A 16,014-nucleotide genomic window follows, 5' to 3' on the forward strand; every position below is an offset into this window, starting at 1 on the left:
TTTGCTGAGGGGGAGGGCTGCAGGGGTTTAACTCCTGGCTGCTGCTGCTCACTGCTGTGGTTGTTTCTGCAAACAGCCTCAGGTCAGTGTGCATTATGGGATCTCTTTTGGATTCAACTCTTTTGGTCTTATCTCAAGTCCTTATCTCAACCCAGAGGGTTTTTTGGTTCCTGTGTCTGTTATTTTTCCCTCACTTCTGTTTTTGGGGGGGAACAGGCAGCTTAACCTCTTCTCAGCTCTTCAACCTGTTCCAGCCCCAGAGTGGAAAGCCAACAGAAGCTTTCTGAGTTCTTCCAAAGATCTCCATCAGCTTCCCCCTACACCCTCCAAAGATCCCAAAAGTCAGTCCTAGGACCATCCAAATCCCAAACACCTAAGATCACCTGAAAGCCCCTGCAGAATGCCTCTGAGATGCCCCTCAAGACTCCTCTGAGAACCTCATTTTGCCTTCCCTCGATGGGGAACACAGCTCCACCCCATCCCTTGGGAGCAAATGCCCCCAAAATTCAGGCATTGAGGCAGAGATAACTGAAATAAAAGGAAACAGACAGGATTTGGGTAACTTTTGGGTTTTATTGAGACAATTGGTCAATGGACAGAGGATTTCTTACCCCAGGGAGACACAAAGCATTGGGGAAGAACCAGACAGACCCTGGCAAAGCCCTGCCCAGCTCCACTGGGCGCTCCAGGTGTGCCAACTCAGCACTGTAATTGTTCTCATTAGCAATAATTGGTGTTCAGATGGGCAGGAGGTGTTTGTTGCTGCTGGTGTCCCCAGTCCCTGAGAACTGCAAAGGAAAAATAGATGCTTTTGGTGCTGGGAAGGCCTTCTCAGAGGGGTCACGATTACCCAACAGATTCTAGGTGGATTTATGCCTCCCCTCCAGTGCAGGCTGCTCTCTGGTGTGGATGTAGCGGTGCTTGTTGAGATAGCCCTTCTGGGTGAAACGCTTACCGCAATCAGCACAAGTGAAAGGCTTCTCACTGGTGTGGGTGCGGCGGTGGCGACTGAGCGCTTGCCTCTGGCTGAAGCTCCTCCCACAGTCAGCACAGGTGAAAGGCTTCTCTCCAGTGTGGGTGCGGCGGTGAACAATGAGATAGCTCCTGTGGCTGAAGCTCCTCCCGCACTCAGCACAGCTGAAAGATTTCTCGCCAGTGTGCACACGACGGTGCTCTGTGAGATGGCCCTTCCGGGTGAAGCTCTTGCCGCAGTCGGCACAGCTGTACGGCCTCTCACCATTGTGGATGAGTTGGTGCTGGATGAATGCAGTACTCGTGGTGAAGCTCTTGCCGCTCTCAGCACAGGGGAACAGGTGCTCTCCAGTGTGGATGCGGCGATGGATGGTGAGAGTGGAGCTGTGTTGAAAGCTCTTGCCGCAGTCCCTGCAGCTGAAGGCCTTCTCACTGCTGTGGGTGAGGTGGTGTTGCCTAAGAGTAGAGATCTGCCTGAACCGCTTGCTACAGCTGTCACAAGAGAAGGGCCTCTCTTCAGTGTGGGTGTGGCGGTGCCGGGCGAGAGTAGAGCGCTGGGTGAAGCTCTGTTTGCAGTCAGCACAGGTGAACGGTTTCTCTCCGGTGTGGGTGCGGCGGTGCTGGATGAGCTGAGAGTTGCAGCGGAACCTCTTGCCACAGTCACCACAAACGAAGGGCCGGGTGCCAGGCTGTGGGCAGTGGTGCTGCACTAGCTCTGAACTACCTGGGAAGCTCTGCCCACACTCAAGGCACTGATTCAGCTCTTTGGGTGATACTGAGGGACCTGCTCTGGCTTCATCCTCCTCCACACATTCCTCCCCCTCATTCTGGTCACCTTCATCATCATCATTATCCTCCTCTTCATAGTTGTCATTCTCAGCATCATCCTCCATCTTGTCCTCTTTTTCCTCCTCATCCTCCTCTCCCTTGGGACTGCATATTGGCTTCTCCAACTTGATCTCTGGGTGCTGCTTCTCCTCCCAACTCTTGTCTGGATCCTTCTGTGAGGCCATACTGTGGGAGGGAGGAGTCACAGCTCTGCAATAGGGAAGATGGAAGCACCTGAGCCCAGGACCTCAAACCCTCAGATCTTACCTGGATCATGACAGTCCCTGACTCCCAACACCCAGCTGGAAGAGAGAAAGCAGAGGGGACCTCAAACCTTCAGTTTCTGCCACAGTGTGGGCACAGACCTCTAATACCTGTGCTGAGAACCCAGGTTCCTGAGATCAGTGCCCTGAAGTACCCTGGGGCTTACAAGTGGTCTTGTCCTGCTCTCCTCAAGCCTGGTGGCATTGGCAGCATGGTTCCTGGCCCAGGCCCTGTCCTTTGATCTCTCCTGGCTCAGGCAATGGAGAGAGCAGCACTGACCCACAAAGACCAAACCACCTCCAACCTTCTCCCACCACCCTCCAAATCCCAACCCCAAACATCATCTCCTGCACACAACTGACCCCCACAAGCCTGGGGAGTTTCCAAATTCCAACACCTGATGTGCCTCAGCCCCTGGAGTGGTGAAATGTAGTGGGCAGGAGGAGGCGGAAGAGGCTGGGAGGTGCCCTGGGACTCTGGGATGCTGGGAACTGGGGTCCTGCTGTTGCCCCACTCTGGGTTTCTTATCTGCAGGGCTGCTCCAAGGGACAGATCTGCAAACTCTGCTTTTCCACAGCACACAGGGGCAGGGATGATGTTGAGAGAGGGACACAACTCCTGCCACAGAGAAGCAAAGGTCTCAGAGAGCACTGACCTGCAAGGGATGGCTCAGCACTGCCCAGGACCAGGCAGCACAGCTCAGCCTTGCTGGGGGCAGCTCCCAAGCCCAGCAGCACAGGCACAGCACACAGCCAGGGCTGATCAAGATGGGAGGCCCCAACAAGTGCAGACTCAGCTCCTTGCCCAGCACACAGTCCCCAGCACACAGCTGCAGGCCAGCACCACAACACAGCTACCTCCACACAGCTTCTCCCAGGCCTTGCCTAAAGCTTCCTCCCACTGCCTGCCCAGGCCTCTGCTGCCTGCAACTGCCTTTGACAGCAGATCTTGCTCTGGACCCAGCTCTCCTCCCTGGCTCTGCCCCCACCCCACACACTCTGTGCTCAGCTCTGCCCTGCACACACCTCTCTGCTGGCCACTCCCCAACTGAAGATCACAGCAGCCCTCAGGACACACACACTGGTACGGTGGCTCAGTTGGTAGCACATAAGACTCTTAATGGGAAGGTCGTGAGTTCAAGCCTGCAGTGGGCAGTAGTGTCCTCCCTACTCTAGTCGTGAGGTCTGTGGTAACAGGTTGGACTTGATGATCTTTGAGGTCCCTTCCAACCTTAGGAATACTGAAAAGGGAGCTTCATGATCTCTGCAGATGCAGCAAAGGGGGAAGGGACTTGGGCAGCTTCTTGCTAAACCTCTTCAGCCCTCACTGGGATGCTGCAGGAATCTCTGGCTCCTGCCCAAACCTCACACCTCCAGCACCCTTCACACACCTGCAGCCCAAAGAGACTCACTGGAAAGAGTTTTGCTTCCTTCTCTCCCTGACCATTTCTCTCACCTTGCTCTTTGCAGTTCTCCTGGAGCTGCCACTCCACATCTCCAAGAGAAAATGAGGTTGGATGGGAGGGCACAGTGCCCATGGGCTGCTGTTCATCTCCCAGCTGACACAGGCAGAGCTGCAGCACAATTCACTCCTTTCACCTCCTGAAATGCTGCCAGATTCTGCCATTCCCTGCACACATGTTGTCGGACAAGAGGGGACATGGGTCCCAGGAACACCTGTGCAATTCAGGCCTTGAAGAATTCTCTGTTGATAATATACTGGCGGAGAGGAGATGTGAGAAAGTGCTGATTGCTTGGTATGCTGAAGTCCAGCTGCCCCTGAGATGGGAGGCAAGCAAGATAAGGAGGAGGCGAGATCTGGGAAAGAGAGCAATTAGGCCGGATGGAAGAATTCCACAGAGTTGTGAAAACAATGATGTAACCTTTTAGAGAGCAACCAATAGTATGTTGCCAAGTGGGCATAATTATAGCAAACTGTATATAAGATGTGTCTGATGCTCAATAAAGTGGAATCCGCTGATCAAATTGGTCGTTAAAGCGGCCCCCTTCTTGCAGTAGGGGTCCAGTCCTCTTGAAGGCACATCGGGCACTTGGTCTCTTTGTTGTCCTATGACCACCACATTTCCATCTTCAAAGACCTTGGAGAGTGCCCAGAGATCTCCCAAGATGTGCTTGGGGGGCCTCAGGCATATGACCAGTAGAGAGAGGCTGAAGGCCATGAGCTCAATGGTGTGAAGAGTGAGGACAGGAGCAGAGTAGCCTGAGAGTGCTTGGGGAGTGGTTTGAGACATGGAGAAGCTTTTCTGCACAGTGACAAAGTGCAAGAGAGAGAAAGAAAGCCACAAAGTGCAGCTGGGGAGGTCCAGACTGGAGATGAGGAGAAAGAAATGTCACTGCAAGACATCCCCCAGCAGCAGCCTGGAGCACTCCAAGGCTTGGAGTTTCAAGGAACACCCAGGGAGGATGGAGAGAGAGCAGCAAAGGAAGGTGTCAGCAAGGTGGGGCAGCTGGCTGGGTGACTACAGCCTGCAGGGAAAGAGGCTCAGCTGATGCAGCAGCAGAGGACAGCCTGAGGGGCAGATGACAGAGGGCTGTGGGAGAGCTGAAAGGCTCCTGGCAGAGCCAAGCTCTTCCTGCCTTTGGTTCTGGCTGTGGTCTGTGCCATTGATGCCTCTGAGGAGACAACTCCTCCTTGCAGCCCTGGGGCCTTATTGCCTCCTTGTCCATCCTCAGGAGCCTGGAAGGGGTTGTGCCATAGTCCTGCCCTTGACATTGCTCCTCTCTACATCTCACTGCTCCATGAAGAACCCCAGGGACAGGATCTGCCTGTTCAGGAACCAGGGCTCAGGGCTTGACCCTTTGCATTAATGAAACACCTCCAGGTTTGCTCAGCATCAGAGACATCTTCCTCTGCTTGTCCTGACCTCTCAGCACTGCCTCCACTTCTCTGCTCCAACCACAGCCTGGAGACACTTTCCCAGCAGTGTCCTCACTGGGACCCATCAACAAGAGAAGAAACTTCAGAGTTTGAAAGTGACTTCAACTCCTGGAGAGGTTTCATCATCTCCCTCTCAGTCTCTGGTGTTTACATGGCACCAAAGCCACCAGAGGGTCATTAAAATGCCCTTGGGTTGGTCCTCTGCTGCTCAGCTGGGCTGAGCTCCGTGGCTGGAGGGAGCTGCTGGAAAGTAGGCAGCAATGAAAAGTGTCAGCTGTGCCCAGGAGCAGTTCCTCTGCTCTGCACAGCAGGGCTGAGGGCACTGCCAGTGGATCTCAACAAGAGGAAGGCAGAGAGAGCTTGGAGGTGTCCAGGAGGGTGACTGAGAGCTGAGAGAAGTCACTGCAGGCACTGACACGGTGAGTCTGTGGGAGCAGGGCAGTGCAGGTGCAGCTCCTGGAGGCATCTCCTAAAGCTGGCACAGGCACAGCTGGTGGGGGCTGGAAGGAAATCTTCCTGTGCAGAGGCTCTTTTCAGGCTTTTCTGAAGAGCTGTGGAGCCCTGGGGTGCAGGCAGGGGTGGTGAGGGCTGTCCTTCAGAGCAGGGTCCCTGCAGCCCAGGGGCTGTGTGCTGGGGCAGGGACTCTGCTGCCTGCCAGGCTCAGCTCTCAGCCTGCCCAGGGAGCTCCACACAGTGCTGTGGGGAGAAGCTGTGAGTGCCAGGAGACAGCCCTGGCATAGCAGGGCAAGGCAGGGCAGGGCAGGGTCCTTCTGCTGTGGGGATGGAGCTGTGTTGGTCAGAGCTGCTCACAGTTCTAGCTCCCCCTGGGCATTTCTGAGGAGGCTTTGCACAAGAGCATCAAGGCAGCATTTTGCTGGAATGTTGATCCCCTTGGTGTGCTGGGTGGGCAGTGTGAGACTAGAGTTTATTTCACTGCTGTTCATAAGACTCTGAGGTCTCATTAGCCCTTGTCTGAGCTGCTCCTGAGCTCTGCACACCCAGAGCTGCCCCGGGGCAGTGTCCTGCTGCTGGGAGGCTTCTGCAAGGCAGAGCTCAGCACACGGCAAGTGGAATGAGCTCTGTCAGCAGGACAGGGAGGTGAGCTGGGCACAGAGAAGCAGCTCCTGGCAGGGACAGCTGGCAGCAGCAGAGACTTGGGCAGCAGGGGGAAAGGGATCTGCTGTCAGAGATGCCCTGGCAAGGGGGATCAGGCACCTCTGTGCCATTCTCTGCGCTGCAGACACATTTCCCAATGCAACCTTTTGCTCTCCTCTTCTACCCAGCAGAGGCATTGCCCTCAAAGCTATGGGCTCCAGGTCAGGAGTCACAACCTTGGCAGCTGACATTCATCTGAAGGCTCCTGGAGTGTGCACAGAGAAGGAGGACAAAAGCTGTTCAGTCCCATCCTGTGAGCTGCAGACATCAGAGCTGGGGAAGGAGAAGGCTTCACCCCCAGCCCCTCTGCCTTTCTGTCTTCCCTTTACTGTCTCTACAGCACTGCAGAGCTGGTCCCTGGTTCTCCATCTCTCCATGGGACTCTCATTCCCTGGCATTGGGCTGTTGGTCACTTTCCCATAGGTTGGGTGTGGTGGGAAGGAGCTGATCCATTCCTCCTGCAGCTCAGGGACAGGAGTTACAATGAGTCTGAGAGAAGTGTGCCCTAACTTGTCACTGCCTTTCCCTCCTTGGACAGGTCTTCAGAGGCAGCAGATGCCCAACAGCAGCTCCATCACCCACTTCCTCCTACTTCTGCCATTCTCAGGCACAAGGCAGCTGCAGCTCCTGCACTTCTGCCTCTTCCTGGCCATCTACCTGGCTGCCCTGCTGGGCAATGGCCTCATCATCACCACCATAGCCTGGGACCACCACCTCCACACCCCCATGTACTTCTTCCTCCTCAACCTCGCCCTCCTTGACCTGGGTGCCATCTCTACCACTGTGCCAAAATCCATGACCAATTCCCTTTGGGACACCAGGGACATTTCCTACTCAGGATGTGCTGCACAAGCGTATTTCTTTCTATTATTGATTTCAGCAGAGTATTTTCTCCTCACCACCATGTCCTATGATCGCTTCATTGCCATTTGCAGACCCCTGCACTATGAGACCCTCCTGGGCAGCAGAGTTTGTCTCCACATGGCAGCAGCTGCCTGGGGCTGTGGGTTCTTCCATGCTCTGCTGCACACAGCCAATACATTTTCCCTGCCCCTCTGCCAGGGCAATGCTGTGGACCTGTTCTTTTGTGAAATCCCCCAGATCCTCAAGCTCTCCTGCTCCACATCCTACCTCAGGGAACTTTGGCTTCTTGTGGCCAGTGTTTGTTTATCATTTGGTTGTTTTGCGTTCATTGTGGTGTCCTATGTGCAGATCTTCAGGGCAGTGCTGAGGATGCCCTCTCAGCAGGGACGTCACAAAGCCTTTGCCACCTGCCTCCCTCACCTGGCTGTGGTCTCCCTGTTTATCACTACTGCCTCATTTGCATACCTGAAGCCCTCCTCCATCTCCTCCCCATCCCTGGATCTGGTGGTCTCAGTTCTGTACTCAGTGGTGCCTCCAGCAGTGAACCCTCTCATCTACAGCCTGAGGAACCAGGAGCTCAAGGCTGCCCTGAGCCAACTGATCACTGGATGGTTTCAGAAACAATAAACTCTTTGTCTTCTCCTGCAGAGCAGTTCTGATGTCACTCAGTGCAGGCCCAGCCTCTCTGCTGGAGTTCTGGCTGCTGCTGGTGCTGTTCCCCTTGTGAGAATGTTGTTCCCACACAAATGTCTTTCTTCAAACCATTTCTGGTTCAGTGTTGTCCTTTCTGGTGTGACCCAGAGGCTGCAGACATGAGGAGCTGTGCTTCCCGTGCGTTCAACACAATAAAGGACCCTTCAGGGAGTTGTTTCTCTGAGCTCATTCCTCAGTTCTTTTGTGGAGCTGCAGGCCAATGCCTGCATGCAGAGGTGGAGGGGCAGAGTCCCAGTGCAGCAGCAGTGCCAGGCAGCCCCAGAGCTTGGGCTGCCCTCAGCTTGTCTTTCTTCCCTTCCACCCTCTCCAGTTGAGTCTCTGTGCTGGGGCAAGGCCTGAGTGCTCTGGCAGCTTGGGCACTGTGCTGCTGTGTGGCAGTGTTGGGACTGCAGGCAGGGACATGCTAGGGCTGCTTCTGAGAGAAGCTGTGCTCCAGAGCAGGACTTCCATCAGAACAGGAGGTCTCCTCCTGCCTTCATACCCCAACCCCCTCCCATTACAGACTGCACCTACTCAGAGTCCATACTGGATACCCTCACCCCCATCCAGTATAGACTCAATCGATACATAGTTTCTTTAACTGCTCCCAGTATAGATGTGGCCTCATCCCAGTCCAAACTGGATCATACTGTCCTCTAGCACTGCATCCTGGGTCCCATCCCAGCACAGAATGTATCCTATGGCTCCCCTCCCAGTACCATCTGCATCCATCCCCTTACAATCTGCACACCCTCATGCCCTCCAAATACAGCCTGGGCCCTGGCCCTGTCCAAACCGGATCCCTTTCATCCCTCCAGGTGCACTTTAGGCCTTGTCTCAATAAAAAGTGGATCCCCTTATCCCCTCCCAGTACAGCCTGGCCCCATTTCAGTACAAGCTGCATTCCCTAGGCCCATTCCACTACAGTCTGTTCTCCACATATTATAATCTGGATGTCCCCAGCAGTGCCACTGAGCCTGCTCTCACTGTAGGATGATCTGGAGACAGGCACCATGGTGACAATGACTCAGGCCTCAGGGGCACCAGTGCCCAGGCTGGCCCTGCACATGTACATGCCAGAGTCAGCTGCCATGACATGGGGCACATACAGCCAGGAGCCCAAGACCTGGGGTTGGGGACAGCCACCAGTGTCACAGGGTGGGGGACAGGGCAGGGGTAGAGGTAGAAGCCACCATCAGGCAGTGCCATGGAGGGGATGACCAGCGTGGTGATGTCACCCTGCTCAGTGCAGTACTGTGGCACCAGGGTGGGTGTGAGTGGCACTGCTGTGTGCCCACACCCCCCCAGAGCACCCAGGGGTGCTGGTACGATTTGGAACCATTTAACCCTTCCCAGTACAGACCTGGTCACATCTCAGTACAAACTGCATCTCCTCAACCCCTCCCAGCTCAGATGTGCTCTTATCCCAGGACAAACTGCATCACTTTGCCATCTCCCATACAGTTTCCTGTGCCACTACAAAGTGCATCCCTTGGACCCCTTCCCAGCCCCAGCTGCACCCAGCACAGCACAAAGTGGATATCCTGATCCCAGGGCAGCTGTGGCCTGATCCTGGTACCAATGGGATCCCATTGCCATCTCCCATCACAGTCTGAGTCTCATTCCAGTACAAAGTGTATCTCCTGAAACCCTGATTCCATCCCAGCACAGGCCAGGAGCCATCCCTGCAAATGATCCCCTGATGCCCTCCCAGTTCAGACTGGGGCCCCCTCCAGCTACAAACTGAACCTCTCTGAGCCCTCCCAGTACAGACTGGGCTCCCTCCCAGTACTAATAGGAGCCCCTGGTGCCTCCTAGTAAAGTCTTAGACACCTCCCAGTAAAAGCTGATCCCATGCCCTCTCCCAGTAGCAGTGGCCATTGTCCCAGTACACTCTGAAATTCTGTCCCAGTACAGACTGGGCCCTTCCTGCCCAAACAGGATTCCTGCAGTTTGGGGCTCCCCAGGTCAAGAGAGACAGAGATCTGCTGGAGAGAGTCCAACAGAGGCTATGAGGCTCTGTTGCCAAGACACTATCCATTATCGACCTGGAGTCCTGACTCACTGGGGAGGTCCCAGGGTATTGGAGAGGAACAAATGTGACACTCAGCTCCAAGAAAGGAAGAAAGGAGGATCCAGGAACCTATAGAGCTGGCAGTGTGAGCTGGGTAGCAGGGCAGGGCATGGAGAAGAGCATCTCCAGCACCATTACATGTCCTGGAGAGGACAAGCAGGGGATCAGGCCCAGTCAGCATGGGTTAATGAAGGGCAGGTCTTCCCTGACCCACCTGATCTACTTCTCTGACAGGAGGAGTGACTGTTGGATGAGGGCAAGGCTGTGAGTATTTTCTCACTAGACTTTCCAAAAGCCTTTGGCACTGCTCCCCACAGAATTCTCCTGGGCAAAGTGGCTGCTCCTGGCTTGGATGAGCAATGCTCTGCTGGATACAGCCCTGCCTGGGTGAAAGGACCCGAAGAGTGGTGCTCAGTGGAGTTCAGTCCAGCTGGTGGCAGGTCACAAGTGGTGTTCTTCAGGGCTCAGTGCTGGGACCACTTCTGTTTAACATCTTTATTGATGACAAGGGGACACAGTCTCAAGCTGCGCCAGGGGAGGTTCAGACTCGAGGTGAGGAGGAAGTTCTTCACCGAGCGAGTCATTCGGCATTGGAATGGGTTGCCCAGGGAGGTGGTTGAGTCATCGACCCTGGAGGCGTTCAAGGGGAGATTGGACGTGGCACTTGGTGCCATGGTCTAGTCATGGGGTCTGCGGTGTCAGGTTGGACTCGATGATCCTCGAGGTCCTTTCCAACCTAAGTGATACTGTGATACTGTGATACTGTGACTTTGATGAAGACACAGAGTGTGTCAGCAGTGAGTCAGCAGATGACACCAAGTTAGGTGGCAGAGTTGATCTGCATGAGGGTAGGGAGGCTCTGCAGAGGGACTTGGATAGATTGGATCCATGGCCAACGTTCCCAGGAGGAGCTTCAAGAAGGCCAAGTGCCAGGTCCTGCACTTGGGTCACAACAACCCCAAGCAATACCACAGAGGTAGTGTGTCTGGAGAGCTGTCTGGCAGAAAGGAACCTGGTGGTACTCATAGACAAGCAGCTGAATAGAATCCAGCAGTGTGCCCAGGTGGCTAAGAAAGCCAAAGGCATCCTGGCTGGGATCAGCAATGCTGTGTCTGGCAGGAGCAGGGAGGTGACTGTCCCCTGGGACTCAGCTCTGGGGAGGCCACACCTTGAGTGTTGTGTCCAGTTTTGGGCACCTCCATCCAAGAGAGATGTGGAGGTGCTGGAGCCAGGGCAGAGGAGGGCAAGGAGCTGGGGAAGGGCCTGGAGAATAAATCTGATGAAGAGCAACTGAAGGAGCTGGGGATGGTTAGTTTGGAGAAGAGGAGGCTGAGGGGAGACCTCATGGCTCTCTACAACTACCTGAAAGGAGGTTGTGGAGAGGCTGCTGCTGGTCTCTTCTCACAGGTCATTAGTGACAGAACAAGAGGGAATGGCCTCAAGCTAGGACTGAGAACAGTAGGAAGAAAATTTTCCCATCAGGAGGGGTCAGGGAATGGAATGTGTTGCCTAGGGAGGTGGTGGAGTCACCAAGCCTGGAGGTGTTTCAAGGTGGTTTGGATGTGGTGCTTGGGGATGTGGTTTAGGGGTGACCCTTGTAGAGTAGGGTTAATGGTTAGACTTGGTGCTCCTGAGAGACTTCTCCAACCTGAATGTTTCTGTGATTCTGTGAAAGACTGAGAGCCCTGGGGCTGTTTAGTGTGGAGAGGAGAAGCCTGAGAGGGGATCTGATCAGTGCCTATCAGTATCAGAGGGGGGTGTCATAGGAGGGTGCCAGGCTCTTGGCAGCAGTGCCCAGTGATAGGACAAGGAGCAATGGATGCAAGATGGAACACAGGAGGTTCCACCTCAGCATGAAGAGACTCCTGTGCTGTGAGGGTGCTGGAGCCCTGGATCAGGCTGCCAGAGAGGTTGTGGAGTCTCCTTCTCTGGAGGTTTTCAAACCTGCCTGGATGTGTTCCTGTGTGACCTGCCCTGGGTGATCCTGCTCTGGCAGTGGGGTTGGACTGGAGGATCTCTGGATGTCCCTTCCAACCACACATATTCTGTGATTCTGTGATCTAATCCCTCCCACTTCAGCCTGGGCTCATCAGGACACCAAAGCTTCTCCTCAGCCCTGGCCTGAGCCCCAGCCCTCAAAGATTATCTCTGAGTCCTCAGCCTTCCCCTGAGCACTTCATCCCCAAACCTCCTTCCTGTTCTCTGATCCCTCTTTTATATCCCCTCCTACCCTGGAGTGACTCTGCTTGCTCCTGGCACTGAGGAGGGGCTGGAAGCTCCCAGAGCAACCTCATGGCCTTGGAAGAGGAGAAGGAGGTGACCTGTGGCTGAGCAGCTCATGGACACCACAAGCAGATGGGTGGCAATGCCATGAGCAGCTCAGCTGTGCCTCAGGATCTCCTGCACAGCAGCAGGCACAAGGCTGGGCAGGGGCTGGGAGGTCACTGATGGCTCAGCAGCTGGTAGGGTAGCAGCAGGAAGAGGGCAGCAAAGGGACTGGGAGGTCACTTCTTGCTGCAGCAGCTGAGAGGGCAGCCCCTGACTCCTGGCTGGGCTCTGTGATTTTGGCCTCCCAGCTGCCAGAGTCCCCAGCCCCTGTATACTGCACTGGTTAGGCCACACCTCGAGTACTGTGTCCAGTTCTGGGCCCCTCAGTTTAGGAAGGATGTTGACTTGCTGGAATGAGTCCAGAGAAGAGCAACAAAGTTGGTGAGGGGTTTGGAACACAAGCCCTATGAGGAGAGGCTGAGGGAGCTGGGGTTGCTCAGCCTGGAGAAGAGGAGACTCAGGGGTGACCTTATCACTCTCTACAACTACCTGAAGGGAGGTTGTAGACAGGTGGATGATGGTCTCTTTTCCCAGGCACCCAGTAGCAGAACAAGAGGACACAGTCTCAGGCTGCACCAGGGGAGGTTCAGGTTGGATGTTAGGAAGAAGTTCTATACAGAAAGAGTGATTGCGCTGTGGAATGGGTTGCCCGGGGAGGTGGTGGAGTCGCCGTCATTGAAGGTGTTCAGGAGGAGACTTGATGGGGTGCTTGGTGCCATGGGTTAGCTGTTTGGGTGGGTTGGATTGGTTGATGGGTTGGACACGATGATCTTGAAGGTCTCTTCCAGCCTGGTTTGGTTTATTCTAATAAAGGTTTATTCTAATAAAGAAGGCATGTGTTGGGCAAGGGACTTGTGTGACTCCCTGACCCTAAGCACCTGGTGGCCCCTGCAGGAAGAGCCTTGGAGCTGGGTTGTCACCTCCCTGCCACCTGAGGGCCTGAGGGGACAGCAGCAGGGACAGGGCTTGGCTGTGGCTGCTGGAGAAGCTGAAAGGCAGCAGCAGGGACCTGCCTTGGAAGGCCCTGGAGAAGTTTCTTGTGCCTGCTCAGGCGTTGGCTGTTGGTTTAGAGCTGGAGGTTCTGCTGCGCGCCCAGGCAGAAAGACCTCTGGCAGGGACCATTGCCAATGGCCTGGGCTGTAGCAGAGCCTGAGCAGAGTGAAGAAGGCCAAGTACAGCTGGGCTGTGGTAGGAGGAGTGTGGCCATCCAGACACAGAAGTTGTACTCTTCCAGACTTAGCACTGCTGAGTCTGATGTGGCCACATCTGGATTCTTGGTGTCTGGCTTTGGGACTTCTGCTCTGAAGGACTTTTGAAGAGCCTGAGAAGCTTCAGAAGATATCTGCAAGGACTGGGGTGGAGAGCCTGAGGGACTGGGGCTTCTGTAACCTGGTGAAGTCCAAGCTCAGGGCACTACAGATGCAGTGTGGACATGCTTGAAATCTGGGAATGATACAGCTTCCAGTGATTGTGGGACAGGAAGACAGCCTCCACAGAGTGCAAATTTTAGGGTCCAGAGTGGAGATGTTCTGAGGTGGTTTGAGGCCAGGCAGATCCTTTCTTGCCCTTGAGAGTATACAGGAGTTGAGGAGAAAGAAAGGTCACTCAAAGGGGATCCTTGTGGTCCTAGAGGCCCTGGCTCTGTGTTTCAAGAAATGGCCATGGAGAACAGACAGAGCAGGGAGGGTACAGAAATGTCATGGTGAGAGCTGCTAGGAAAGCAAGATAGGTGTCAAGGGCATGAGGGGAAAGAGCTGCAGGCCTGGGGCAGTATAGCACCACCTGCAAGGCTGACAGCTCAACAGGACTGAGGTCTTTCTCCTCCTGTCTGTGGCATTTGCCTCTCCCACCAAGGCCAGGGAGGTGAAACTTTAGCTTGAGCCTCTCTGCATCTGACTGCCCAGGCTCTGTGGTCAGGGCTTGGCCTTTCTACTGCAGAAACCAAAACCAGTGTGGGAGACAGTGTAGGACAACCTGTGGTGGGGATGGCAATGGGCACTGGCAAGGCTGGAATTCACCAGGAGAACCCAAGGCTTTGCCTTCTTAGCTGTGGCAATCATCTACCACCAAGGGCTGTGAGGAGACTTCCTAAGGCACCAGGGGGTCCTCAGTGCTTCCTTAAACACCCCCAGGAAGGCTGGGGACTGTCATCCCCTTGTCCTTCACTCAGCATCACAAACCCCACACCCCACAGCACCTGAGGAGCCCTGACCCATACATGAGGGACAGGATCTGCCTGCCCAGGCACTGTGGTCAGGGTTTGGCCTTTCTGCTCCATAAACCAAACCCAGAGTTTGCTCTCCTGCACTTTGCCTTTGTCTGCTGCAATCATGGCCTCCACTGAGCTGCTCTAAGGAGCCCTTGGGAGGCTTTGTTGGTAATGCCCCTCAGTGGGGCCAATCAGTGCTTCAAGGCACTTTGTGTTTTCCTTCTGACTTCTGACGAAGTTTCTTCAGTCTTCTCTCAGTACCTGAGGTTCCTGCAATGAGTCCCAAGTGCCCTAAGGAGATGTTTGTGTCTCTGCAATCTTCTTCAGGATTTCAAAGTGCACCTCACAAAGCTCAATTTTGTATGTCAAAGACAAAATATTTTACTCCATTTCAGTTTAGCTCAGAGATGATAATTCCCCAAGTGACACTGACCCAGGCTGTCTCAGCAGGACATCTGCACTTGCAGGAACATCTGTCCTTCAGGGCTGTCATTGGGTGGACAACTTTGCTCCTCACCCTCCTCAACCTCCCCATTGCTGTCACTGCCCACCTGGGGCTTACAAGGTGATTCAGCAGAATGTGTTCTAATCCAAGAGCCTCTGAATGACAGAGTGGATAAGGACAAGGCTGACTCTGACTGACTGCAAGGGATCCTGAAGTCAAATCTATTTCTATGGCTGTGCCTGGAGAGAAGCACCAAACCCACAGACACAGGGACAGAGCTGGCTGGGTCCAGTGCTAAATAGAAACCTTGTCCCTGGTGACAGCAAAGTTGTCTGTCCTAACACAGAGAGGTGGAGAGGTAGCTGGCAGAGAGGCTGCCTGGAGTTTGGTTTCCTTCTGCTGGAGTTCAAAGCAAACCCTCACAAAGCTTTGGCATTCTTTGGGCACAAGAACTGAGCCTGGAGAAGTCTGACTTGGTGCTGGCCCTTGGTGCAGGTTGTGCCTGGGGAATGTCTGAGTGGGGGAGATGCTGGACACAACTGCTGTGATTCAGGAGAGCTCCAAGGCTCTGGCTTTAGTGCCTGGACTGCCCCTGTGAATTGTCTCTGGGAGATGGGAGTGTTCCTCCATGGCCACACTCTGCCCTGTTCTCATCTGCTCTGCAGTGTTTTGCACACTGAGGTTTCAAGGTGCAGTGGTGCTGTTCAGTGTCCCCCAGTCAGCTGTGAGCTGCCACTATCTGTTTGTCTTTGTTACTGGACAGCCAGGGGAATGAGAGTGGCTTGGGTTTGGCTGAGCTGGAGTTCATTCTGCCCAGAGCATCTTTCTAGTGCTGTTTTGCAGGGCTCTAGCTGGGTGTTGATAGCACAGCAGTGTTTTGGCTGCTGCTGAACCTGCACCCAGGCTCTGCTTTGCCAACATTTCCCTGTCCCAAGAGTGTGCTGAGGCCTGGGCAAGGTCTTGGGAAGGGACACAGCTGGATCAGTTGCCCAAGATCTGTTGACGTGTCCAGAGAAGGGCCGTGAGGATGATCAGAGGGCTGGAGCACCTCTCCTATGAGGACAGACTGAAGAAGTTGGGGCTGTTCAGTCTGGAGAAAAGAAGGCTCCCAGGTGACCTCATTGTGGCCTTCCAGTATCTGAAGGGGGCTACAAGAAGGCTGGGGAGGGACTGCTCAGGATCTCAGGTAGTGATAGGACTAAGGGGAATGGAATGAAGCTTGAGGTGGGGAGTTTCAGGCTGGATGTGAGGAGGAGGTTCTTCACCATGAGAGTGGTGAAGCCT

At 54.6% G+C, this 16,014-nt stretch overlaps 2 protein-coding genes across 2 annotated transcripts in view; one reads left to right on the forward strand and one right to left on the reverse strand.

Annotated features, from left to right (window-relative positions):
• Window positions 1–728: 728 nt before the first annotated feature.
• The window catches only part of LOC137456464 (zinc finger protein 850-like), a 262,080-nt gene continuing 246,794 nt past the window's right edge, over window positions 729–16,014 (reverse strand). Inside the window, exon 4 of the mRNA XM_068167929.1 lies at window positions 729–1,230. Within this exon, the coding sequence (XP_068024030.1) occupies window positions 861–1,230 (370 nt within the window). The 3' untranslated portion in view covers window positions 729–860. The remainder of the gene's footprint in view (window positions 1,231–16,014) is intronic.
• LOC137456466 (olfactory receptor 14A16-like) lies at window positions 6,673–7,608 on the forward strand. The gene has a single exon (XM_068167931.1). The coding sequence runs from the start codon at window positions 6,673–6,675 to the stop codon at window positions 7,606–7,608; it is 936 nt and encodes a 311-aa protein (XP_068024032.1).

The sequence above is a fragment of the Melanerpes formicivorus genome, unplaced genomic scaffold, assembly GCF_026170545.1.
Source record: "Melanerpes formicivorus ecotype bairdi unplaced genomic scaffold, bMelFor1.0.p_v2 SCAF_126, whole genome shotgun sequence".
NCBI classification, from domain to species: Eukaryota; Metazoa; Chordata; class Aves; order Piciformes; family Picidae; genus Melanerpes; species Melanerpes formicivorus.